The 27,347-nt window shown below is 53.4% G+C and overlaps 1 protein-coding gene across 2 annotated transcripts in view; it reads right to left on the bottom strand.

Moving 5' to 3' along the window:
* Positions 1–27,321, bottom strand: part of RNF19B (ring finger protein 19B) — a 28,275-nt gene extending 954 nt beyond the window's left edge. Inside the window, exons 1-9 of one of the 2 annotated variants that reach the window (XM_056330610.1) lie at positions 25,083–27,321; positions 10,654–11,343; positions 5,533–5,738; positions 3,735–3,879; positions 3,126–3,288; positions 2,366–2,480; positions 1,736–1,876; positions 1,243–1,450; positions 322–453 (exon numbers count right to left, since the gene is read on the bottom strand). In XM_056330610.1, the coding sequence (XP_056186585.1) occupies positions 322–453; positions 1,243–1,450; positions 1,736–1,876; positions 2,366–2,480; positions 3,126–3,288; positions 3,735–3,879; positions 5,533–5,738; positions 10,654–11,225 (1,682 nt within the window). In that variant the 5' untranslated portion in view covers positions 11,226–11,343; positions 25,083–27,321. Of the gene's footprint in view, positions 1–321; positions 454–1,242; positions 1,451–1,735; positions 1,877–2,365; positions 2,481–3,125; positions 3,289–3,734; positions 3,880–5,532; positions 5,739–10,653; positions 11,344–24,515; positions 24,537–25,082 lie in introns of those variants that run through there. The other variant, XM_056330608.1, reaches the window with a different exon arrangement.
* Positions 27,322–27,347: the final 26 nt, after the last annotated feature.

The raw sequence follows: 27,347 nt of genomic DNA, 5'->3' as shown, positions 1-27,347 counted from the left end.
CCAAGATCATCCCCAGGCTGTGAGCTGAACTGAACTGGGAAAGCACCAGAGTCCCTGTGAGCAGCCAGGAACAGACCTTGAGGGCCCTGTGCTGCAGATCCCCTCCTCAGCCACCACACTACACATGGAGGCTGCTCCCACACTGGCCCCAGTCGTCCTCCTGTGCTAGTAAAAGGCCCAACCCGCTTGCCAGCTGCAGAACAATGGGCTGGTGCAACCACCACCACCACCCCACCACCCACAGCAGCACCTCACAGAGCACAGATTTTTTTCCAGGACACCCGTTACCAACACTCCTCTCACCACTGCAAGTCCTCCTACCTGTCCTGGGGGTTGTAGGAGCTGATGATAGAACCAGCCATGGCTCGAGTGCTGGCGTTGTCACTGATAGCCCCCAAGCTGACCGAGTCTTTGGGGAAAATCTCCTTCTGGACATCTGCCTGAACTTCCAGCCTGCAGGAAAAAAGAGGATTCCTCAGAAATGCTTTAGATGGTCCCCAAGGGGCACCAAGCGGTCACTGTTCCTCACGGGAATGCAAGAGACCCTCTGTGCTGGCACAGCTTGGCATGACAGAGTTTAACCCCAACAGTTCCTCTCATTTAGGCTCATTTCTGGCTCCATTTAGGTAAACCCATTCTGTTTTCCATGACGAAAGCGAAGTTGTGTTTGTATCGATGACTCATGCAATTCCTGCTAAGAACTGATTTTCACGAACCGAGCACACAGCCGTGATTATACACTGGCTGCCATATCAACACGTGTCTCTAATTACCCAGCAAACTGACTCACAGGCAAGCGGAGAGGAAAACTGTGGTGTAACCTCCTGACTTGGAAAGCAGTGACCCTGCTTGCTAGAGGCCACTGGAGAACAGGAAGCATCAAAGCCTCTAGGCTGGGATAAGAGGACTGGAAGGTCTTCAAGCAGGCCACGCAAGCATCTCCGCGCTGTTCCCAATTAACCCGAAGCATCACAGCTCTGCAGTTTTAAGGAGCTCGGTAGGGACAGAAATTTATTTTGTCCTCCTTGCAAGAGCCAGCCTAGCACTGACTCCAGAAGTAGCCTGACCTGTTGGGACTGGTTACTCTCCAACAGACCAAGATGCAAAACCACTAGGACACAACTCCCAGGTCAAAGACGGACCCCTCGCAGTCCTGGAGAGCTCCTCGAACTAAACCTGCTCAACCAACACAAACCTTGGGAGCTTCTACCTTTTCCTCGCTGGGCCCATGTGTTCAGTTACCTGCTGTACTTCCCCTTGCCTCCCGAGAGGACACCACCGCTCAGGGTGCCACCCGAGAGGGCGGCGAAGCTGGCCGTCTCGCTGTAGTTGCCCTGCATCACGCTGAGCCCATCAGTGGGGCTGCCGCTGGTGCTCAGCACGCTGGTGAGCCCCTCAATGCTGCTTTCGCCGATGCTGGGGTTCTTCAGGGCTCGCCAGGCATCAGCCACTGCAGGGAAGAAGAGCACAGGAACCAGCATCAGCAGACGCTGGGCAGAGCTGGGGGCCAGCCAGCAGGCAGCACGTGCCTCATCGCAGACTGCCTCCCTCCCTCATCCAGGGCAAGGAAAGGACGAGATCCTCCTTCGAGAGCTACACAGCTGATCACCAGGAGACCGAAGCAAATAAACTGCTTCTAAATGCAGGTGTTCAGGTTTGGGACATGTTAGGACCCCCTACTGTTTCATCACAGGGTCTTGGTCCACCCCCTTCCCTTCAGCAGTTGCCACATTACCTGTGATGGGTCCATCATCTTCATCAAACTCGATTTTCACACCTTTGCCGTTGGCAGTGCTGACTCCACAGCCACCGCCTCGGCACAGTGAGATCGGCACCACGCCGTAGACGTAAGCCAGCATGATGGGGACGCCAATACCTAGGGAGCAGGATGTGCTGGGTTAAGAGGAGGTAAAGGCTGAGCTGCGCTGGGCAGACAGAAAGGACTTTTTGGGGCAGGGACTCTTCCAGTTGCGTTTACGCTGCTTTTAAAGGTCTTAGTTCATAATTTTGCAGACAAGACAGTGGATGAACCCTTTGTTTGTGCCACTACAGCGCAGGATGAAGGGACCCAAAGAGCGCAGACAGCCTTGGCTGAACCCCCAGGTTCAGTGGCGCCAGGGGACTCCACTACGGGCTGTGGCACAAGGCAAATGGTGCTCCAGACAAGCCCCGTGCTGGCTCCAGGCCAACTCAAGCACATCAGGATGGGCAGCCTGGATGTGAAACGGAGGGTTGTGCCCAGAAAAGCACACAAGCAGCTGCCTGGAAACTGCCCTCTGGGCACCCCCATCTCACAGGGCTGGGCTACCCACTTGTCTCAGTGACTACTGGCCCACCAGAAAGGAATGGGACTGTGCCCACTTACCAACACTGACAGCAGCGATGACGGGAGAGGCAATGACAGACAAGGTGACCCCACCAGTAATGGCCAAGTTCCTCTTGTGCTTAGAGGTTTTCTTTCCCTCATACCTGCTGTGGATCTGATGGAAGGAGAAGCACTAGGTGAGAACAGAGCCTGGCTGTGAGCAAACACCAGCAGAAGACATGAATTTGTGACTTTACAGCCTTGTCAGCTGCATTCACCCTTAAGGAACCTCATCTTGACCACAGCTCCTCACAGACCAGATCTAGCAGGTGGGTCTGTGTTTAAGAAAAAGCAGCCACTACAAATACAGTGCTGACACGTCATTTCTTCCCTCTCGACACCTCTTTAGCAGCACAGACGCACCACAGCATCACACAGCTGGGGCAGTCAGCATCCAAACACAAGTGACTTATGCAAGCCAAAGTGTGACACTTAGGGCCCAGCCACTGTCCCATAGAGCCCATCATCACAGGATGTGTTAAAAAGGGACCAGGCTTCTCCTTGGGTACTCCTGGCTCACGGCAGAGGCACAAGAGCAACGCAAAATACGTTTGAGAGGACTTCAGCCTGAAGGGCTATCAGCCACCACCTTCCCTCTCCCCACACAAAACCCAAAAGATAAGGTTCAGAAGAGACAACGGAATTTTGGTTCTGTGACAAGATCCACCCTTTGTATCAGCTCCAAATTTCTGGCCGGATGCCTCGAGTACAGAGAACGGCCCACACCCCTCAGCCCCAGCCTGCTGCTCTCCACACTCACCTTCCTCCCAACATACACAGGGATGCCGATGACCATAGCAGGAATGGCAATGCCAGCGATGAGGGAAATGCCTACAGGAGCACCAATCAACGTGCCCAGCTGCCAGAGAATCTTCTTTTTACGACTCCATGGCTTTTTGCCCCAGAATGTACAGCCCGAGGGGCTTAATGGAAGGAAAAAAAAAAAAATACTATATTAACACCATAGCAATTCCTAAGTGCTCCCGAGAACGCTAATTTCAACTTTCACATGAACAAAACCCAAAACTTGGGAAGCAGGTAGACAGCAGGAAAAAGGCTTCCCTCTTCACCCCCCCATCAAGATTAATTTGCTCATCAAGGTGATTATCACGCTGCCTGTGTTTAACATGGGAAGAGCTCTCAAATGCAGTTGTTATCAGGAGGAGCTTTTGGAGTGGAAGAGCATCCTCGTACGGTCAAGTGGGAGGAAAGTTGATCTCTTTGGATCAGAAAGAAGAAAATTTTTCAGATTGATTAGCGAGGCAGGAGGATGAAAGGCCGACGCACGACGTGACCTCCTCCAAACAGCCTGGGAGGAGCACGTGCTACCCCAGCGGCAGGAAGGCAGGCGTGGCGCTCCCCTCCTCACCTGAGGTAATGCAGATCCGAGATCTCCTTCATGCACAGCCAGCAGAACTCGCAGCCACACACCGCGCAGGTCATGTGGTTACAGCTCCCGTCGTTCATCTTGATGATGTAAGCGCTGCAGCGCGGACACGGCTTGATGTCATCGGCTGCGGGGAGGAAGCATGGCACTGAGTTGGACTTTCTCCTGCGAGTCGTTAGAATCAACGAGGGGGATCTCGTGAGGGATTGAAACCTGCATTTTCTGCACAGGGAGAGCCCCTTTGCTTAGCACAGATGAGGTGGGGACGGTTGCGTCTTTATTGTTGTGTATTACTTATTATCTTCAGAGAGAGAGATCGATGAGACAGATCCCACCAAAAAGCCATTTCCCTGGACAGCAGGGACCTTATCCTAGCCTCAAACGGGATGGTTTCCAGAACGTGCTTAAATGCTGGGAACAAGTCATACCGGCCCTGCGCTAGCCAAGGCAACAGCGTAAGAATGAACCATTACACAAATTGCTCCACTAAGGTGATTCACCGGCCAAAAATGACAGAACAACTGGGAGAAGGCGGCATCAGAAGAACTCTGAAACTGGCCTTCAAAAGCAGCCGAAAGGCAAAGGGGGTCTGCAGCTGCACACGGGGGGTCTGGTCTAGAGGCTGTCCAGTCCCCAGTTTGCTGCTGGCAGAGCAGGATAAGGGTCCTTCATCCCTTCCTTAACTCAAGTGTCATCTGATCGCGTTATGCAATGGCTGTGCGGTGGTTCAGGGCTTTGCTGGCAGCCTCTGCAACACTCAACAAGATGAAATCCAGCTGCCGGGACCAGCTCGCACCTTATTAATCACTATGTTGAAGCCAGCAAGAACGGGGTGGGGAAAAACCACTGTCTCAAGAATCTTCCTTTCAGTGGCTAAGTGCTAAGCTCTTCCTGGCTGGGATCTCCTTTAAAGGATGAAAAAACCCCTCAAAACCCTCAGAAACTATTTTTTGCTTGCTGGTTTGTACCACAGGCTGTGGCAGGGTCTATGCTGCCCATTATCAGGGCCCTCTAACTGGGGCATGTTGAACCTCAACACACCACTAAGCCACCTCTGAACCATCCACGACAGCTCCATTCCAAGTAATCATATTAACATTTAAACTCCTGACATAGGGGGAAAAGCAGAGTATTTTGTCTGGGGGTAGGGTGGGACTTTATAAAATGGCCTTACTGCCCACTCCCAGAGGCAATACGGTTATTTTTAACAAACACGAACTCAGTAGACACAGCAGCTCCTACCAGGCAGCGTAGGAGTCTGTGGGTTGACATTTTTTCTGGACCTGACATTATTAACACCTAACAGCGCCCGGAGTGAGGCTCCCCACACTCAGTTAGGCATGAATGTTACTCTTCACTACCACAGCAGGCATATTTGAAGCTGCTAGGGTAAAAAGTACCCATTTGTTCAGGGTTTAGAGCAGCAAGAAATGAGAACATCCAAGATCAAAAGAGCCACAAGCCTAGCTGGGGCGGATGAGGGGAGCTGCCGTGACGCAGGATGCAAAGCACACCCTCACCTACCGATCTGCTTTGCGTTCTTGGAGGAGCCTGACAGATTTATTCTAAAACACAAGAAGGGGAAATGACTCCGAGTTTCACAGCTGTTCTCACCCCTGGCTGCTGGAGACCCTCAGCTGTGCCATGCAGCGGGGCTCCCCACAGGGCACCCCCGCCCCGCTGCTTTGATGCGAGCGGGTTTTGCACACAGATGGCTTTTGCTCAGCCTCACAAGCGTAACTGCAGCACTGAGTAACCAAAAAACCACGTGAATCCATACCCGGCCCAGATTCTTGTCCGTAACTGAGACCCGACGTGTGCTTGGTCCGTACTCGGAGCGTCTGCGCTCTTTGCTGGCGGGCCATGTCACAGGTTTGGTTGGGATGCCATATCTGCTTGCAGTGATAGCAGAACTCCGTCTGGCAGCCGTCCCTCTCGCAGGTCAGCTTGGGGCAGCTGGCGCAGCCATAGGCAATAACCGCATAACTGGAGAAGGAAGCCACCAGGTGAATTAGTAAAAGGCAAAGTTACCAAGCGACAGTCCAGCCAGCCCTTTAATTCAGCTCTGCCCTCCTGCCTCAGCTGCTCTGCTCCGAGCAGCTGATTGAAGAGGTGCTGCAGCAAGCTCGCAGGCTACGCTGAGTACATGCTTTAACCCCCAATGCTGCCCCGCGGGGCCCGTCGGCCAGTGCAGATGGTCAGCACACCTCTCCCAGCTCATTTCTTTCATCTCATTTCTGATCGCTGGCTGTACAGTAGCCTGCACGCTAGACAAATTCCTGCTCTCTCCAGTCCTGTGGCTTGCACTGCAGGGCCTGAAATTAAGTAGTGCTAATTGGGTTACTTGGGGCAGATACCTTTTATACAGACAGCTTACAATATTGAATTTTCTCCTCAATAACTGCTGGCAGTTCTCACTGTCAGTTCCACAGACCAGATTTGTCTTGCCTGACGCACCCAGCTAACAGCTTGCCGTTTCGGCCAGTTCAGGCTCCTAGGACAGGCTCACACTGCTCTTCCCAGGCACCTGCAGCTAAACACACACACCCCAGCTCCTCAGAACAGGCATACGGGTGGATGCTATACAGCCTGGAGGAGTCTAGGAAAGCTGAGGCTGTCCCGGGCACTTCTATCAACTGAATGAGTCTAAAAAAGCAAAAGAGCAGGGGTTTCTGTGGGTAGCTATCTCAAGAAGCAAGCTCTTGTTGATCTCCACAGAATTTCCTTTTTTAAAGGACAGTGAAGAGCAACGCTGCCTTCGGAGTAAGCTTGAGTGAAACCACCTGAATGCGCAAGGGAGGGATGCCAGGTTCAACCAGCTCGCTTCCTCCGACAGCGGCGTGATGCTCCCCGAAGGAAGCGTGCTGCACACACAGAAGCCTAAGCAGCACCACCACGCACCACTATAGGAAAGCTGACTTACAGTCACCTAGGATGAGCTCGTTTCCACTGGCAGGGGCTGAACCGAGCAATTCCAGAAGTGCCTTCCAGTTCTGCGACACCAGTACAGCAAAGGGTATTTTTGTTGCTCATCCTCAGTATTTTTGTTAGCGGTCAAAGGAGAATAACTCCTATTTAAGGTTTTATATTTAGAGCTTGTGTAGCTCAAGTTGTATTGCCTCTTCTCAGAGGCAGCAGCGTGAGAACCGCTGAATGTGTCATACCACAATGATTCATATCCCGTGGGAGTTTGTGCGACTTCATCTGCCAGGGTACGACACAATCACCAAAGAAACAACATCTCCACGCTGAGCACAGGGCTGGGAGGCACGACCATAGGGTGCCCGTGTGCATCAACAGCTGCACGCTCCTGCATGTGAAGCCAGTACTGGAGAAGAGTCACGATACAGACAGCCTGGGGGTTTGGAAGGGACAAACTTGACCCACAGGGACTCCTTGTCTAGGGAAGATCCCACCAAGCATCCTCACCCTGTCACTAATATACAGCCAAGGACCTACCCTCAGAGAAAAAAAAAAAAAAAAAAAAAAAGGGCTATCTGACCAGCTGTGTTATGACACATTGCTATTTCAAATCATAACAGTGGGCTAGGAAAACTCAGTGTAAGCAACCCCATGCTCCAAATTAACCCCTCACTGGAAAGGTAAGGTTTTTCTAAACACTCGAGCAAATCCTACCAGAAATTACAATCATTGCCTTTTATATGTTATTCCTAGAGAAATGACAAACGTCACAAACAAGCCCACAGCTGTAGGGAAACAAACTACACGGCTGTTTGTTAGGGAAAGAAATAACACACCTCCACATTCAAGGTCAGCTAGAAAGAGGCTCTTGAAGCAACGTGCCCAGGATTAGCCACAGCAGGATGCGGGCGGCCAACGCGTGCCCTCTCCACACCTGACCTCTGGCACATCGCTGCCTTCAACTGCCACTTCCAGGCTCAACCCCAGCAGCCAAAAAGGGAAACTGACTTGTCCCCACACAGCGATGACAGCAACCGTCTTCCCAAGATCCCAGGAATCGCACAACTCCGCTTCCAGCCCACTCCTTGGATGGCCACGAGTTGCCTCCGTCCCTCCTCCTGCTGCTCTGTGGGAGCCTGAGCCTCACCGGTTGCCTCCAGCCTCATTCACCGAGCTCAGCCCACACAGCTCCGTTTCTTTAAAGATTCTGTTATTCTCCCAAGCTCCTAGGAGAGATGTAGTGTGACAAACACTAGACAGCGATACCACCTGATTGTAGCACGGAAACAAATAAAAAAGCTGCAAACATAGAAAACGATTTGTATTGCGACTGATGGCGCATCAATTGACCAGCGCTTCCATGGCAACATGCACCGGTGTCATGTTGGTCCTCCTCCTCCCCAGCAGCACAGCCAGGCTCTTTCATTTACAAAGACTGCGGTAGGCGTGGAAGGCATAGGATGCTGTGTGCCACATGCCTGGGGTTTTGTCCATCATGGCCCAGCAGCCCCTGGATGTCATCACCTTGGCCGTAGGTGACACCCAGTGCCACGCATCGCTGTGCCCCCTGTCCTACTCTCCCACTCTGGCTCCATACACCGCCACTACTACAGTGGGAAAGCCCGTTGTAAATAATTCATACTGTGACTTTACATAAGCACAGCGACACAAGCTCGCTGGGAAGAATGAATAGGGTGATTAATTCCTCTCCCTGCCCGAGGGCTGATTCCAGCAGCCTTTGTTTGAGCACTACAGACACACCAGCAGCACTGCTCCACCAGAGATGCCCGGTCTCCAGCAGCCCCAGGGGTTGCTTCTTGCTTCTGCTGGGCAGCTCAGAGGATGCCCGAGCACATCGCCTGGCTCACGCTGCTAACCAGGCAGGAGGGTTTTGCTAGCACGAAGAGCTGTGCATTGCACCAGTCTGCCCAAACCCCCCTCAAGCAACAGTCAGAACAGACTCAGGCTGGGTTACTGTCAAAGAGTCAACAACCTCTGGGCTGTGCTGGGGCCTCCTCCTTCCAACCAGACAGCCTGGGCGATGTCTGTTGCATTTACACCTTATCCTGGGCACAGATAAATATCATAGCAGCCAAAAAGCTGAGACTCAGTAAGCAGGAACCGGATTTTCTCTAGCCGGTTAGCACTGACAACAGGGGCATTCCCTCTGGTATTGCTCTTCGAGCTGCATAACCTGCTCTATCTCCCTGATCTTATCCCCAGCACTACTGAAATATCAAGATCTAGCAGTTAATTTTGCTTTGGAAAGGTGCAAAGCTGTTGTTCGCAATTAACGTCGCCTTCTGAAGAAACAAGCCCTTATCCAGAGGTGAAATGGGTAACCTGAGCCAGGTTAACCGATTTGCATAGGAAGGCTATTACAATGCTCTGATTAAATCTTCACAACCCTCCCACCAGGCTTTCCATTCTGACTACTAGGTCAGACTTTCCTTTCATGTTCTTGCTACCCACAATCGCAATCCAAGCCGAGTTCTAGCTAAACTTCGTAGCACTTCTCTAAGTTTCCCGAACAAAGCCCTCTTCCAGGCAGCTTTGGCTCATGCTCAAACAGAAACCTAACAGAGTTCATTTGAAAGAAAAGAGAAGAGAAAATGAAAGCAACACACACATAACTATAAAGTCATCAGGCTTGGCTGACTTCTGGACAGACATTTCCTCACTTAGGCAATGGATGAGTCAACATCACTCCTCTGTGCCATGCATACACATCCTCACTGGGAAAAAGTGACCATTTTCGGGTCCTTCGTCCCTACCGTGGAAGCTGCAGGGTGTCCCTGTGCACTGTCCCCACGCTCGCAGCAATACCCGCAGCCGGGAAACTCCACGCTTCCCATTTGTGTGGGAAAAAAAAGCTTTAAATTAGGGAAATGATGGCTCAGCTAAAACCCCCTTCAAGTCCTATCACTCATACCCGATTTGCCTGTATTTCCACAGTCCCCAAGGTCAAATCCTGATGCTCTAGCAAGGCAGCAGAGACAGAGTGTCATTTTGGTGCCCATGTACTGTGCTGAAGAGACTGCTGACAAGCAAGCAAAGAACACCTGCAACGAGGGCTCTTCATGGCACTCGGCAGGACCAGAAGTGTCTGTCAGCAGCAGCACCCCACTAGGGGTGAGCCACCCTTCCCTGCGCTGTCCTGGGATGGGCAGCACCCCAGCAGGACAGCGGGTCCCAGGACCATCCCAGCTGGGATGCCATACCCAGAACCTGCTGGGGAAAGGCAGTATCCCCCCTGGGACAGTGGGTCCCACCTCACCCAGCTGTCCCAGGACCTGCTGGGGATGAGCAGCACTCCACCAGGGTGTGGGCTGCCCTTCCCCAAACAGTCCCAGGACGGATGGATGGGGCAGCACCTTATGGGGACAGCAGGTCCCCCCTCCCCAGGCTGTCTCAGTATGGAGGGGGCAGCACCCTATGGGGACAGAGAGCTCCCCCTCCCCCGGCTGTCCCAGGATGGGGGACAACACCCTATGGGGACAACACCCTATGGGGACAGAGAGCTCCCCCTCCCCAGGCTGTCCCAGAATGGGGGGCAGCACCCTATGGGGACAGCACCCTATGGGACAGAGGGTCCCCCCTCCCCCGGCTGTCCCAGGATGGGGGGCAGCACCCTATGGGGACAGCACCCTATGGGACAGAGGGTCCCCCCTCCCCCAGCTGTCCCAGGACGGGGGACAGCAGGTCCCCCCTCCCCAGACTGTCTCAGTATGGAGAGGGCAGCACCCTATGGGGACAGAGGGCTCCCCCTCCCCAGGCTGTCCCAGGATGGGGGGGGGGCAGCACCCTATGGGGTCAGAGAGCTCCCCCTCCCCAAGCTGTCCCAGGATAGTGGGGCAGCACCCTACGGGGACAGCAGCACTCCCCAGGCTGTCCCAGGACGGGGGGCAGCACCCTATGGGACAGAGGGTCCCCCCTCCCCCGGCTGTCCCAGGATGGGGGGCAGCACCCCCGGACTCACCCGCAGTCGGGGGCCGGGCACCAGCGGCAGTCGGGGTCGGCGGCCAGGCAGCGGCGCAGCATGAACTCCTCGTACTTGGCCACCAGGTGCGGGGAGTCGCGGAGCAGGCGGCGGATGTCGGCGGGGTTGAGGCGCTCGCTGCACTCGGGGCAGCAGATGTTGACGCGGGACTCGGTGATCTCGATGCGCAGGTACTGCCGCAGGCAGGCCCCGCACGACCGGTGCGGACACGACAGCAGCCGCGGGGCGTTCTCCGCCGGCTGCCGCACCAGGCACAGCGGGCACTCCAGCTCCTCTTCGCCGCCGCCCTCCGGGACCACCGGGGCTTCCTCGGGGGGCGGCGGCGGGGGCGGCGGCGGCGGTGGGGCCGGCGGGGCAGCGGGGGGCGGCGGCGGGGCGGCGGGGGGCGGCTCGGCCTTGGTGCGGCGGCGGCTGCCGGCGGCAGAGGCGGCGGCGGCGGAGAAGACGCTCTGGAAGGAGAGGCGGCGGCGGCGGCCGGGCTTCGGGCACTTGGCGGCGGCCGAGTGGATGGAGGAGGAGCGCGGCGACTCAGAGTCCCGCTCAGAGCCCATGGCGGCGGCCGGGCAGCGGTGTCCGCCGGCGGTGGGAGTCCGGGTGTGGCGGCGGCGCCAGGCGAGGGTCGTTCCGTAGGACGAGGGGCAGCTCCGGGCGCAGCGTCCCACCGCCCCGCTGCAACGACAGCGGCGCCGGAGCTGAGTGAGTGCGGCACCGCGCCCGCCCCGCCCACTGCGCAGCCGCCCCGCCCCGCCCCGCCCCGCCCCGCCCCGGGCGCGGCCGTCCGCGCCGCCATTTTGGTTGCGGGCAGCGCCCATGGGGAGGCCCAAGGCCCGAGGCCCGCGGCGTAGCGGCGCCGGTTGCCCGCCCGCCCCAGCGGCTCCCCTCGGCATCCAGCCGCCCGTCCTGGGTGCTGGCGGGGCCCCGTGGCCTGGAGCACCACTACCTGGCCTGGCGTGGGCCACGGCGGCCTGCAGGCCTCACCCAGCCCCAGGCATCCCCCGACCCAGGTGGGTGTGAGGGAGCCGGGGGATGAGTGTGGGGTGTTCCCTGGGGCGGTTCGCTTTGTAACGTGTCTCTTGTTGGAGAAGGGGAGTCTGTAACCGCAGGAGTCCCCTCTAAATCTAAATCCATTCATCCCACCAAGGGACCTTGTTCCTCTGTGATATTTGTGAAGCGTCGAGTGGAGATTTACCGACTGAGGAACTCTTCCTAACTGCAGGGTTTAGCCTCTCGTGCAGAGACACTGAAACAACAACCCACATCATGTAAAAGCCTCTGTTTCCTTCCAGGGTTCCCCCGTGCCCATGGGGGCTGCCAAGCTCGCCTCCTGTTCAAAGGCAGATCAGCTAATGGGAAGGACGCTGCCTCTTATTATGCAGGGGAGGCGAAGCAGAAAGATCTGCTGTGGCTCTGGAGTGCGTGTTAAATTGGCACAGAAGGGGCTGCTTTCCCTGTAGACTGTCAGCTCCTGACTGGACAGACTGTAGTTATTCATGTGACAAGTGTGGCTTCATCACTGCCTTCCAGCCATCATCATTCCTGAAACCATTCCTCTCAGCAAAGCCTATTTGCATAGTTATTACCAGGCTCCTTCCTGGCTGCAGAGGCCCTGTTCGGTGCCTCTGGGATGGAGAATGGGATTTAGCGAACCGAACCCAGGCTGCCAGTCAGAAGCACCTGCATTTCAGTGCTTGCGCTGCCTGACTTGCTGTAGGCAAAGACCCCGTGCCTGTCTATACAGCAGCGATAATGATGCTGCTTCTCTATTTGATGGATGGATGAATGAAGGCACGGAGGGAGTGAATCACCTGCACAAAAGCATACAAATGAAGCTTCCGCCTCTCCTAATACCCTTCAGCTCTCTTGTTACCTTCCTTGTGCTTTTCTTCATTAATTCTGTGCCTGCCATATACCCTCACTTAGTGCTTATCTTGAGATACCTGCTGCACCCAAGTCCTTCCCTAGAGCTTATATTTCCCAGATATTTTCCAGCTATCCCTCATCTCAGCTGCGCTCTGGCATTCCTGCCACAATACAAATGGCTTTGGCCCAGCTGGCAGTTTTGGACCACACTTAGGATTGGCCTTGGAGTGTTAAATTCCTGCCTGGGATATCAAGAGCCCTGTTATTAGCAAGCTAATTTAGCAAGGGAGCCAAACATTTCTCCTCCAAGAGAGGCAGGGGTGCTACAAGGGTGTCTGTGGAGCGTGTTGCCCCTGAGCAGTGTGAGCTGCTGAGCTCCGGTCCCTGGCAGGTCATGGGCAGGCATGAAGAAGCTTAGCATTTTTCTGACAGTTGTGATGTGGCGCTCCTGGAGTGACAGGATCCTCTCCCTATTTCAGTGGTGGGAAAAGAAGGCCAGAGAAAGGGAGGAGGGATGTTGCACTGGTGTAAAACAAGATTATATTGAAATTTGCCATTCCTGTCTGAGATGAGCCAGGTATGAGGCATCTCTAAATGGCTGTCGCTACCCATCTGTAGCAGAGACTGTCTTGGTTTGATGATTTCACTAGAAAAATCACACTCCTGACTGAAATAGAGAAACCTGAACAGGACTCGTGTGTGGGACGGATCTCCCAGACAGCGCTCTGACAGCTCAGCCCTACGTCCTTTGCAGCGCAAGAGCACAGACTGTAACTAATTGTGGGAAGGTTTCATCTCAAAAGCTAATGTGAGACAGGCCTGAATTACCAGTAGTGCAGACACAAACAGAGAGACAGAGAGCAAAACCATCTGGAGTCCCTGGGAAAGGCATCAGCTCGCGATGCGCTGATGGGGCAGAAATGACTCTTCATTCCTTCATATGAGGAATGCGACAAACAGGGCTGGGGGAGGCCAGGGTAAATCCAAGGGACTCGTGCTGCCATCAGAGTCATCTCCCCTGCTCCCGAGCTGCACAGACCTCTTGCCAAGTCTTTGTATGTTTGAGGGAATTCGGTGCTTTTACAGAGCTCAGAGATACAGACTTCTAACTGTCCTGACCTTGCTGTGGTCCAGACATACCATCTACTTGAAAACAAGTTCTCTCCATGGCTGAGGTGTTTCTTCGTGGCAAGTTTCCGTAGCCCTTGCCAGGAGCAGAGGCTCCCGTTCAGCATGTTCCTGACTAGGGAGCAGTTTGAACCTGGTAGTTTGTTTTGATTCAAATTGAAAAAAGAGACCAACCCAGCCAGGAGCTGGGGCTGGGAAGGAGAGGGCACAGAAGCAGGCTGCCAGGGAGGGGAGGAAAGAAGCTGATTGGAAAGTCACCGGATTGGGAATGAGATCAGCTCAGCCCCTCCCTAGGGCTGCAGGGAAATGGTCACCAGTTTGACCGTTTGTTTAACTGAGGGATATTTGAAAAGATAAATAAAAATTAAAATAAAATAGAAGGGAGGGGTGGGGCGAGGTGGGCGGGATTCAAATGCTTCAGTGAACCGCTTCACAAATTCCAGCTCCAATAGGCAAATTTGCTCTTGCTTACACTGGCAGAAAGCTAGAAGACTGCTGACTTCCAACCCCGCTGCTTAAATCAGGGCAGGATTTGGCACAGGCGACTTTTAAAGCCACCTGAACACGCTGTATCTCCCAGGAAAGCTTCCAGCAGCAGTGCAGGGCGTGCTTTGTCCAGGCACCAGCTGGAGCCAACCTGCACTGCCCAGTGCCGTTCCCAGTCTGGATGGACCAGCTAGGGAGGCTGGTCTGGGCTGAACCCACTTTTGAGAGGCACAATACTGCTTTCCAAAGAAATAGCCCAGCCACCCACACCCCAAAACCCCCTGCAAAGCAGAGTGACAGCTCTGTCACTGGCATAAAGGAGGAAGATGCCTCTGGTGATGTAATGAAAATTCCCCTTCGTAATTCAGAGAGTGAAAGCAGAGGCTGGCTGCGGGGAAGGGATTGCGAAACTCGGCTCTCAGACTGGGAGGATTTGCATGGAGGGACTGGTGTGTGCCATGGCTGGGAATATTGCTGCGGTGGGGTGCTGGCGGGCAGGCCCACTGGCTTTGGTTTGCAGCCGATAAATTAGAAACTCCAGCTCCTGCCACGTCCCCTTTGCTCACCACCCCCTTTCCTGGTTAGCCAGATGTCACAGGTATGGTAATAACTGCCTGTTGCTCTCACCCCTGGCCTGCAGGACACAGGGGGATGTTGAAACGGCTATTTTGGGACACGGAAAGATTCAGTCTGCCTGAAACCTCCAGGTCATTCTGACCCTGAGGTGTGAACCGCTCCCTGGAAGAGACTTTTCTCTAGAAGTGCGTGGGTCTTCTTGGGGTTTCTCCCTCTTTAACCAGGAAGGGATGGGTGCTTATTTGTGGGTGACAGGCTGTGTTGCGGAGCAGATTGAGTTTAGAGAAAATCCAGCTCATGTTACTTCTTTGTGAAATAGCCACAGACGTGATGAAATGGGGGAAGGAGGGGAACAGCTTTATACCGGGAATTCTTCCTTATTGCCAGACAGGGGCACTCTGGAATGACTCAGCTCTGGCCACGCTGGGCAGGTTGAGACCTTTGGCCCTGCTCAGGTGGGATAGCCAGGGCTGTCAAAGGGATCCAGAGGCGTCAGGATTCACCAGTGCCAAGATGCAGTTTACAGCTCTAAGGGTCTCTCTCCTGTGGACCCACCACAGGGCACAGCCAAGCGCATGCTGTGACACTTTGCAGACAAACCTGAGAGGCTGCTGTACTCGCAGATCTAGATGAAGACGAGAGGGACAGACAAATCCAAGTGGCACAAAGGTAGTTTTAAACCTCTCAGAGGTGCAGTGTGGGCTCTCATCCCAGCTCCCTGCCCTGAAGAGTCGTGCCAGGAGCATGTGGGCTTCCCTCAGTCCTCTTGGGGCCCCTTGGTGTGCAGAGCAGGGATGGCAGTCTTGGTCTGTTGGAGGGCTTTGACGAAGCGTAACTCTGAGAGCTTTGAGATCGGTAGCGAGGGATGCTTTGCATTCACGAGGTAGCAGCTGTGTATTCAAGAACTGAAGCTCATTGGGGTCATTTTCTGCCAGGGCCCTGGGGAAACACTGGTTTGTAATGACATGCACTCTGATCATTTCTCAGATGGAGATGTCATTAACGGCCATTTATGTCTCTCCAGGGAAGACACCAGTGGCTGGGGAGGGCTCTCCCCAGTGTGCAAATCTGCACACACTTTCTGGGTTGATCTAGTTAGTTCATGTTCTGTTTGCCTCTCGTGGTCCCCTGAGATGTGTTCAGGAAAGGAAGAGATGATTCTGCTTGACTCTTTTTCTCTGCTAGACTTAACAAGGATTGACATTCTTTTAAATGAAGAGGAAAAGGCAGGAGATGCGAACCCTAGGATCACAAATTCAAGGCTCTTCCAAGAGGATTTGTTCTGGTTTAGTCTGTGGTTACACCTCCTCTCCCCATCCCACTCTGCTCCCTCCTAACACCCACACGCACAGCACAGCAATCTTCCACTCCCTGCTGTGACTTTCCGGGGAAGATGCTGTCATGTGAAATACTGGGAGAGAGTTACCACATGGTAACTCTGAAAGCGTCGCACGTCCCTTGCAGAACAGGCCTGCAAACAGAGGAATGCTGTGCTTCCCCTCCTCAAAATCCTGAATACTCTCAGGGATGGAGGTGGGGGTAGCAGGGAATCGTCTTGTAAGCTTGGGAGCCGCCTACACACATGGCAAGTCTTGTCAGCAGCTGATAAAAGAGGTGGGAGGTGGGGAAATTTTGAGGGGGAAGAACTTGGAGGCTTGCATGCCCATGTAGCTCACCATTCTGTCTCCTCCAGGGCTCAGCCAGCCAGGATAGCCACGGGCTTAGCCCTGTCACTGAGATGTGCATCGAAAGGAGACCCTGAACAGGGACTCGGAGATAACCACTGTCTACTTCAGCAATGACATAAAGGTAAGGAGCATTAAGCAATTACTTTTAATAGTAATCTGACATGCTTTTCCCTTCTACAAAAGAAGCATTTCCTTCTGTAATAAAAGCACAGGCTGTTCTGATTTCTTTGTACACCTGCTGTCCCGCACACTCATTGTATGGCTTTGGGGACAGAAATAACAATGATCCTTGCTCTTGATTCACTTTTACTGGTGACCTGCTATCCTTAATGACAGGGGATTTGTAACTGAGAAGGTTTAGCACAGTAGGGTGCTGCCATCAGGAAAGTGTTGGTCTGATCCCTACAGTACGAGAAAGCAGCCAGACTCCCTCCTCACCCGAGCTGTTAAACAGACAATTATGTGTTTGCTGTTGGCATAAACACAGGCAAATTAGTCACTGGAGAAAACCCCAGTGCCTGTGACAGCTGGTTGTGGCTAGAAGAAGGTGGGGGTGACAAACACCTCTGCCAGCTGCAGGCAGCTCCCTGTCCTGGCCACACTGTGCTGGGGTGGCCAGGCACTCAGTGGGGAGAGCCAGGTCCCACCAGCAAGAGGCATGGAGATGGCATGGCAGGGCAGGAACCTAGCACTGGCTCTGGAGGCTCTCCTGTCTCCCTGATGACAGCTGGTTTTTGGGATGCTCAGCATCTTGCAGGACGTGAGCAAACGTGGCCGCAACAGAGGCAGCAAGGATCAAGGTGAAATCTTCAGGAGGACCATTTGTGGAGGACCGAGGAAGGGTTTGTTCTGCCCTCAAGAGAGCAGATGCAGAGGAGCTAGAGCACTGGCACGGGGCTTGATTTCTGCAAGGAGAACAGAGTGAGGCACTGGCCTGGTTTCCAGGAAAGGGAACAGTGTGTCACAGAGGAGGCACTGAAAAGACCTGAGGCTTCTGCCTCAGCTTTCTGTCTTACTCCTGCAGACACGTGGCTGCTTGGGAGTTCAAAAGGCTGAACTGGAGGCTGTCCTGCAGCTGGCGCAGGACAGGAAGCTGTGGGCTTCTCCTGCAGAGCCGTTGCTGGCGCAGAGACCACAAACAGTGTCCCTGTCTCTGTTGAGGATCCCTGCATGGTTCAGCATCTTTCTCCCTACAGCACTGACCTTTGCGGTGGGAGTGTGGGAACCGGAGCTGGATGGGAAGGCTTGGTACAAGGCATTAGTTCTAGTGCCCAGGCCCCCAGAGAGGCACTGGCAGCCCTTCAGCAGCATCTCAAAACCTCACAGCATCTCTGACATCCTTTCCAGCTGGTGCCTCCTACAAACACAGGTAGGGCTGGGCACACCACATGTTTCCTCCACCCGACCCACCCATTTCCTATTTTCTGCAGACATGACAACTAGTGAGTTAATCCTGCAGGCCATAAACTAAGCTGTATTAGCAGACACCATCTGTCCTTTTTCATTTGCTGATGCACGACCTATTTTGCTGTGTAGTGGAGCAGGCGCTGCAGTTTCGGGGCTTGCCTGTTTCAGTGTCCCTGTTGCCAGGCTATAATCCACTGCTCGCAGTGACCTGCTAATGGGAGAAGGCTCCAGTGAATTGAGTACCAGAGGGACCTGCCTGTTGTGGGCAAGTGGTGGCTGAAGCCTGTCCCTATGGCTGCTTGGCCTCAAAGGAGGTTTGAGCCTTGATCCCACAAAGCACCAGTTAACAACTGGGAAGAGAAAAGTCTCAGCAGAACTTTCAAGGACAAGAGCGTCACTGGACACGGTGAAATAAGACCCCTTTAGAGCTGCCACCCAACCCTCACAGCCCTGCGCTGGAGCTGGGGACAGTATAAGCTAAATAAGAAAAGTCCTTTCAGGACTGTTTTCATCTTGGCAGGGGAAGAGACATATCCACACTCCCTCAGTCTCTCACAGAGAGATCTGAACATCTCAGGTCACTTCAGGACCAGTTGGGAGAATATTAGCATGGAGCTCAAACCCTACCATCTGCTCCTGAGGACACAGATGTGGTATTTCTTTCTCCTGAGTAACAACTCTGCACTTCTTTGTCTCAGAGGCAAAGTTTCCAAAACACATACCACCTCAGCACCTCCAGAAGTGCTGTAACACAGAGATTGCTCTCATACCAAAGTGGGGTTCATGGGAACAGGCCATGTGGTTGCTCTGGCCTGGGGTAATTCCTGTGCTTTACAGAAACTGAGCAATGGGAATCACAACAAGACGGGGAAAGACAGGAAGAGAATTCTTTCTTTATCCCTCTAGGGGGATCTAGTCATGTCTTGGAGCGGTCTGCTGACCCTTGTCTGGGTACAGAAGTACAGACATTATTAAAGGCCATAAAACCATCAGGATATTTCCAAACCAGTTATCATATTTCACTTAACCAACTTGCAAAGTAATTCCAAAGGTTAGCCCCTTGCTGCATGAAGCCACATTTCCTCCTGAATTTGCCAACTTTTTATTTAACTCAGAGCTGGTGGCAGAAATTTTCCCTGAGCTCTGAAATAAAAAACAAGGAAATTCTGTCATGTGCCGTTAGGAGGGAGGGAGGGAGCTGAGCACAGGGAGCTTGGTGCTAACACACTCATCTGTTATTTCAGAACCAGGGCGGCCGCTGCTCACCGACCTGTGCCTGGGGTCCCAAAAGCAGCTGCGGAGTTTTCAGCTTCCTGCCTCATCACACAACAAAAGTGGAAGAGATAGTGAAGGGAGTTACTCAGACTGACCTTGGCATTAGCCAGACAACTTCTTCCTGAGTTAGCTCAGTTGTGCCATTTGGGCTTTCCAAGGAACTCATCCTGCTGGGGTAGGATGTGGCCTGAATCCACCCACTTCTGTGCCATCAGTATCCTCTGAGTAGCCAACACTGGCTGCTGCAAGGACAGGGCAAGTAAGCTGGCGTGGAGTTGTTTCCCTTTCGTGCTAGTTTGGCTATTTTCTCTTAGAAATTGGCTTAAGCTCCGAACCCCAGGGTTTCCTACCCTACTGCAACTAAAATCAGTGGTAACTTCTGCACAGCCTCACTGCCTATAGAGATGCTTGACCCCTTTGCAAATCTTGCTAAGCTTTGGACACCCACAGCTTCCAGTACCAATAAACCCTGCTGTCTCCTTCCCGTCTTCGCTAAGCTTTGCCCGGTGTTCCCTTGTCCATGCTGTTGGACACTCACTTGGCCTCTCCATCGGATGTGACAAGAAACGAGTTTCCTGCAAGATGCTGTGATGTCCCTACCACTCTCCTGCGAGGTGTGATCGCCACCCTGCACTGTGGGGAGAGGGGACGGTAGCTGGTGTCAGGGTCTCTGTGCTAGGAACAAGGCTTACTTGCAGACAGCTTGGGGTATAAATCCCCACAGCAGGACTGGTCCCAGCATTTCTTATTTCTTTCTTTGTGCTTTAGGAAGAGAATTGACTCAAGAATTGTATTGATCTGAGGCAAGAAACAAACATCCGCCCCTTCACAGGCCACAACCACGGGCCTCTCCTGTGCATTGTGTGAGGAGTGGAGCAGGGAAGGCCAGTGCTTCGCCAAGACTAGAACGTACCCAGATCTAACTACTGTCAGGAGGTGGGAAGAGGAAGAAACAGCCCATGCAGCCAGCCCTGGAAAGGGCGGTTCCTGCTAAGAACTGGCTAGGGAACATTCCCATTTTCATAACTAGCAACAGCTGTCAAAAGGGGAAAGAGGAGTGATTCTGCACCCTGCCAGCAGCACCTCCCGTCTGCAGCCGGGATGGGAGAGCAGCAGAGTACTCCCAGCACAGCCCTCTGGCCCTGCAGCAAGGAAAACGTGTGTCATTTTCCAGAGGGCTGAGCCAGCACTAACCAGGTGGGAAACATATGAGTGTCTCACTTTGAAAATCAGCTTGGTCAGGGTTCCCTTGTCTCAGATGAGATATTTCCCCAGCCTGACCCTTGGTGGCCAAGCCCCTGCCCTCAGCCTTGTTCAGCCCAGGGCTGCTCCCCCAGCGCTCTGTTCTCTCTGCAGCAGAACAAGGTTGGCAAGGGGAGAGGGGAGCTGTAGTTCGGTGTGTCCTTCTTTCATGGGCCAGCATGGAAAGGTAAATGGAGTTTGTTCTGCTGGGGTTTGCCACTGACCCACCCCTTCCTTCCCTCGACCTAATGCCATGACCACAAGCCCATTCCCTCTACCTTCTCTTCAAGCAGAGCCCACCTTTACCACAGCCAGGAAATTCCGCTTCTCCCTCCCTCCTGTCCTGCATCCCTTCACCACCGTGAGAAACCCCCTGCCCTCTCTGGGGCTGATGCTGCCTGTGAGCTGCCTTAGCCAGTCATTAAGCAAACTACCCCCTGTGCTGTCTGAGGAGGCTGGACTGTGCACAGCAGAAAATTGAGTGGGAGGTTTCTGGGGCAATCAGCATCCACCGAGACCTCAAATGCTTCTCCGAACTCAGGCCCTGCTCCTCTTGCTCCATAGCATTCTTCTAACAGGGAGGCAGCAGCTATGACCGTCTCTGCCCTCTCTGATCCTGGCTGCCATCCCAGGTCCCCTGAGCACCAGAGAAAGTCCAGTGCCTGCCACTGAAACAGCAGTATGTGCCAAGTGCCTCCCAGCTGTCTCGAGAGTTACAGGATCCCTTCCCAGCGTAAGCCCTGCACTCTCTCAGGGGGCAACTGTTGGCAATAACAGCCCTATTTAAACAAAGCTGAGACAGCCTGACTTTACATGGCCCCCCTCTGCCTTTCCCTGCTCCCCTGCCACCAGGCATATTTGGGGAAAAGCCTCTCAAGGCAGCACTGACTCCTGCGCTTCCCACTGTACGTGCAGCTCAGCCACAGCAGCATGCTGCGGTTCACGTAGCTCTGGGTCCTGCTCCAGCTATTCCCACCCACTTTCTGTGGATCTCCTGCAGGATTCACAACCCAGCACCCAGGGGTACTGCCCATCCCCAGACACATAGGAACAGTGCTCTCAGCATGGGATGAGCACCAAAATTGCAGCTGGAGAACCTGGCAGTGGACGTGGAGCAGAGCCCTGTCCCTGGGCTGAGGACCAAGAATGCCTCTTTCCCATCCAACAAGCCAGGGCTTTGAGCCCTGCCAAACCCCAGTGTTTGTTCCTGCGTTTGGCGAGCAAGAGATGGCAACAAAAGCATGTGCAAGGCAGAAAGAGGAGTTCCAGTGAAGGAGGGAAGTGGGTTTCTCTTGGGTCTCTGTGACCTTTTCTGGTTTGGAAATAAGAGAGATGTGCAGAGATGCTAACAATACACAGCAAGGGTGTTTCAACTGCCCCAGCAGCAGAACAAACCCCGTGGCCTCCTTTGGTCAGAGGAAACTGGGGCCCAGAACCACAGCCCAGTCTTTGGCTGCTGAGACGGAACCAGTGGAAATCCAGCTCCAGGGAGTCGGTGCCTTTGCCTGTTTGCAAGGAAAATTTATTTGCAGCCATGGAGCCTTACTATGCGCACTGTCTCTTCCAGCCCTGCTTCTCTGGGATACAGGTCCTGCTGTGTGATGGGAACAGTTTTTCTTCTGCTGACAGCAGCTGAGCCAAGTTCTCCTGGAGCCCATGGACTGGGAGTTATATCAGCTATGCCCTTGGCCGTGAGGATCCCATTGACTCTGTCCTCACCGCCCTCCTCTGAGAAGCAAGCACAGAGAATGAGCTGTTTGGGCAGAGCCATGAGAGGGGCTAAGACCAAAGAGAGTGAAACAGCTCCAGCAGTTTCTCCATGTACTTCTAGCCCTTCTTGCTTAACCTCAGAGAGAAAAAGCAATGCTAGCAGTAGGAAAGAAAAGGGGCAGGGTTGCACAGGTAGTTCAGGAATGCACCGAAAGTCCCCCAGAGCTGAGTTAAGACCAGGTTTATAGCAAAGATAGAAATGTTGATTTGGCCAAAGGGTAGTATTTCCTTTGGGAACCAGACAACTATTGATTACACAAGTACCCTCAGCTATTAAACAAATAGCTACCTCAGCAGAAGGAAATTCCAGCCTGGGTTTAGTAAGAGGATAGAGGGGACTCCAGGGTGGCCCAGGCAGCGGTGGGAACACACCAACCCACTCTCCTTGACTCAGCTGCTGTGCTGCCTTCCCTGCCTGCGCTTAATGGTACCAGATAAGGAGTGAAAACAAACACAGGGTAGGCGCCTGTGAGTGCCTGTGTGCATCCCTGCCAAAGGAACAGGAAAACATTCACTGCAGTGGAGTCATGGCCAAGACAGACTGTGGAATAGGAAGGATTAAAATGTCTTACAGGACCTGGCTCAGCTTCCAGGGCCCTCTCTGGACACTGGCACAAGGGCAGCTCCTCCCGCTGCCCTGGGTTGCTGCAGAGGCTTGCAGGTCCGCAACCCTCTTTTCCCAGGAGGGCTTGTGTTGCAGGCTGCATACCGCCACCCAGAAGAGCACAAGTTCCCATTTATTATATTTCTGTATTATTGTATATCTAGCAGTGAAAGCCTATGGTAGGGACCAACTGCACAGTTCATACAGTATGGCTGTGGAACAAGATTGCATGAAGGCACTAGGAGCGTGTCAAGAGACTCAGCTGCTTCAGCTGATGTGCAGATGCCAGGCTGTGTAATATTCACATGATCATCCCTTTTGCGGTGTAGGCAAGTATAGAGCCAGCTGAGCAGTGGAGAAGGTCAAGGAGGTTTGACTTGGCCTTTCTGCTTAGGAGGTCCTGGTGCCATTCCCCCACTACATTTTGAATAACCTTGAAAAAAATCAAGTTGAAACGTGACTTAGAAGCAGTTCTGGAGGGAGCCAGCTCTGGATGGGTCCAGGCGCTCCCAAATGAGACCTTGCTGGCCATGCAGAACTGCAACCTCGGGGTCTGAAACTGCAGAAAGGCAGTGTTAACTCCTTCCTGCACCCTTCTCAAACTGCATCCTGAAGCCTGGTTCAGGCTGTGCCCAGCAAGGTCTCGTTTGGGAGCGCCTGGGCCCATCCAGAGCTGGCTCCCTCCCACCACAGCTGCCCTGTGCAGCACTGAGGGCTGGCACAGAGAGCTGCTAGCAGGTCCTCTCCTCCCCTGCCCGCCCACGTCAGAGGCATGAAATGCAGCTGGCCACGCAGCCACCTGGGTGACAACACCGCAGCTTGCTCCTAAAAGCCTCCAAGCGTGGGGCCTCTGACCCGTTGCTCCCACAGAAGTCCCACACAGCAGCACAAGCTGTTGCTGTTCACAGAATGACCATAAAATAGACAGTAGTACAGCCGGCCTGGGCCGCTCCCAAATGCTCCCTATAGATCCAGCATCTGTGCCTTCATGGGAGAGGATCGTGCATCTCGCAGCAATAGCCTCCCGCATTTAAAGCATATTTGTGCTCCATATTGCAAATCTGCTCTCTCATGCACTCTCAGGCATTCCTGACCACAATTCTTCATGGCCCCACTGCTGCCCCCAGCCCTTTAACCGACACGGGGAACATGTTATTTCAGCAAAATGGTCATGACAAGAGCATTGGCCTTTTCCTGGTTTTGGATTTCAAACAAGGTTTCTTCAGCCCTACTGAGCTTCTGCTTTGTGCCTCCTTCCATCTCCACCCCAGTACTGGTTTCTAACACCCACAGGGGTTACCAGCAATGGGCTTCTGACCCCAGATGTACTTTCCTCAGTCAGATACACATTGAGGATCGTGATGGGCAAAAGTCCGGTTAGCACAGATTGAGTAAGTGCTAATGAACTCGCTTTCTGGTTTGCTAATGTACTGCAGGGCACTACTGCCCAGCCTGCTTGTAGGTGTACAGTCCGTACACCTCCCGCTGTGGAATCGGAGCTGTAAACCCACCAGCTTTTTCAAGCATTAAAGAACGAGCCCAGCTTTTGGATTAAGAGGAGAGATGAAATTCACTCCAGGGCCATGGGCCAGCAGAGCACATAGGTAGCACTGGCATGCTGCAGGGCACAGAGGTGACCGCCACCCCTTGTTCTCTCCGCTAGCAGATCAGATCCCGTTATGCAACCGTTATGCTAAAAGGCAATACGACATCCAGAGCAGTTTCAAGGACTTTGTTATTTTGCCTTCCAGGTCTGCAGATCCCCAGGATCCACATCCAGATAGCTCCCAGCAATAATTGTGTACCTGGCTGCCTTCCTGAGAACTATTGCTTCCTGGACAGGCAGGGTAAGTGTTGAGGCTGCTAGAGATGTGCAGCTGAGGATTCCCATCCTAAATTCATGCTTCTGGGCTTGGTCCCGGTGCACCAGCTCTGCTTACAGCCTCCTGTTAGTTAGATGCAGCTCAGGGGACTGGGTCTCCAAACTTCTGATTCATTTCATCAACGATTCGTGCTCTAATCCCAAGAGAGAACTCCGATCCCCTTCTCCAGAGAGGAACCAGGGCTGCTCCCCAGTCCCTTTAGCCCATCCTGGAGGTGCAGGTACTCCTGGCTCTTCCCAGCAGTGTCAGTGACACACACAGGGACAACATTTACAGTTTCTGCACCAGCCACCCAGGCACTGACCTGGTATTACTGCCCGAGGACCAAGCCCTCCTGTGGCAGGCTGTTAAGGCATTGTATAATGTTGCTGCTGCCCAAGAGCCACCCCACGCCAGCACGTTAAGCCAGAAAGATGCCGAGGCAGGCTTTGACCTCACAGCCGCTCGTGGAGCCCACCCTGACCCGCTGCCCCCCGGAGCATCTCTTACCTCTCCCCGGAGCCCACTCCTGATGCAGCGCTCTCCCCTCCGCAGTCTCCCTGGCTCTCTCTTCCCCACTCCCCTTCCCTCTGCGCCACCTCCCCGGGTGATGTCAGCGCAGCCCTGCCTCCGCAGCCTCCCCATCACACCCCTCCACAGGCATGCAGCCGCCCATCACACCCCACTGCTGCTTCCCTTCCCAACGGTTGCCACAGCGACAGGAGAGGGAATCCCATCCGCTGTTCCTCCACCTCCCAGGGTCTCGCTTGGTATCACCCACTGCAGCTCTTCCTAAAGAGCTCGGACACCCTGAGAAGGACAGGGTGACAACAGGGAACAGCAGCAGGCAAAGGTCGGTGATGGCCTTGGGAGAAGCCGTGGCTCAACGTACCTGGAAGGGAGAGCAGAGGCAGTCATGGGAAGCAGGCTCAGACAAAACAGGCACTCACTTACCTCACAGCAGTTACCCCCCAGCGCTCTTCCCACCTTTCCACCCCCTCCATTCATCGCTCTCAGCCAGTTCTTTGTTCCTCAGCCCCACGTGCTCGTTCTGTTTCAGGGCTGCACACATGAGTGTGTACAAAGTCTACAGACAAGGGATTTGTGCTCCCTGCCCGCAGCAGGCAGTCTTTGCAGTGTTCTCCTCGCTCCCAGGTCAAGGTCAGAGATCAGATATTGATTGGAAACTTAAGACCAGGCTCCAAACCAGACCACCAGGAGTCGGTGGACTCATTACTACTAACCACAAATCCACAGTGAAAGGTTTTTCTGCAATCTCTGTTGCAGATGGCTTCATCGGCAAGGGAGAAGGGCAGATACTGTATTTTTAGGACTGCAGCACATTTTTAATGGAAAGAGATGGTCCAGGGCTTTTCAACCCTCCCCCCCATCCAAGATGCTGTTTCTTTTCAGCAGAAATATTGCTGCATTAGAGAACAGGTCACTTCCTCTATCAGTGAGAATTCAGTGTCCTATTTGATGCTGGTCCTTGTGCTATAAATAGGAATTTTCCCCTTTTATAGTTGCTGAATAATTGTGTGTATGAAATATGAACACAGTTTTCAAAAGAGTGCCTGATAAGCAGCTTGCTGGAATGAAATGGTTGAACAGAAGGAATTTACAGCACCTGCAGAGCATTGCATGCTGTGGAAAACATTCAAGGTCAACATGACACAGACAGGTCACAGAACAGATCCAATGACAGAAGACATAGGCTCAAGCTAAACAGCCTCCCCACAGCAGCCTTTCCCACAGCACCCCAACAATTCATTTCACACTCTGCACTTAGCTAAGGATCAAACAGAAGAAGCCCAGCCCAGAGGAGCCAAGACTTCTCCATCCCACGTACTAGAAAGCCAGGAGAAGCAGGCAGAACAGGTTTTTAAAACAACAGCAGGCAAGTAGTAGAGGACAAAAATCTCAAACAACAAGGAAAAGCATAGCTTAACATCCATCATCAAAAGAAACAAGGGAAGAACATCACAAGTGCCAGAGTGGCACAAGCTTGCCTTCAAAAGAGAGAGAATGCTAATCCGGAGGTACACAGAGGTAATGAGAACACCAGAGCACACAGAGACTGAATGGTGGAGGAGCAAGAGAGCCCAATTATGCTGAAGAAACCAGTAATTGCTGGAGGAAATGGGTGTATGCAGCCTGACCCTTTCTGATGCTGGTCCACGGTGCCTAAACCAAAGCCCCAAACATGAGCAGGGCTACAAGGGTGGTACCAAAGGCACTGTGGAGAAACGATGACTCTCCATGAGCACGCCACAAACAGCCTTCCTCTGAGATACCTCGGAGCACCAGAGTCCCTGTGGAGGCAGGATACAGGGAGGCCAGGAAATGCTGCTCTTCCCTGTGTTAGAGCAGATTTTGCCCTGTGTATTTAGAGAGACCAGTGGAGAGGAAGGGAGGAATGCAACAAGGTTCGAAAGGCAGAAAAATGTGCAGAAACAGAAGACACAATACGTGGCTTCCAGTTGCTGCAGGAGGAGAGAAGGAAATAACATCAGCTCCTCCACACGCTGGCGATGTGAAGGGAGGAAAAAGGCTAGGAATTACATCAGCTGAAAATACCTGAAAGGAGCTCTGGCTAGAAAGGGTCAGGATACACAGGGGCTCAGTGCTTTCAGCATCACACAAAGAAACAGGAGAGAGAAGACCAGCAAAAGACACTATTGCTATAGCGCTACAAAGCATTGGAACACATTCAGCAAGGAAGAGAGATAAAAGGAATTACAAGCCACATTTTCAAGCGCACAGAACAATATCCTT

The sequence above is a fragment of the Falco biarmicus genome, chromosome 3, assembly GCF_023638135.1.
Source record: "Falco biarmicus isolate bFalBia1 chromosome 3, bFalBia1.pri, whole genome shotgun sequence".
NCBI lineage: Eukaryota > Metazoa > Chordata > Aves > Falconiformes > Falconidae > Falco > Falco biarmicus.
This window is presented reverse-complemented; position numbering and strand designations above follow the sequence as displayed.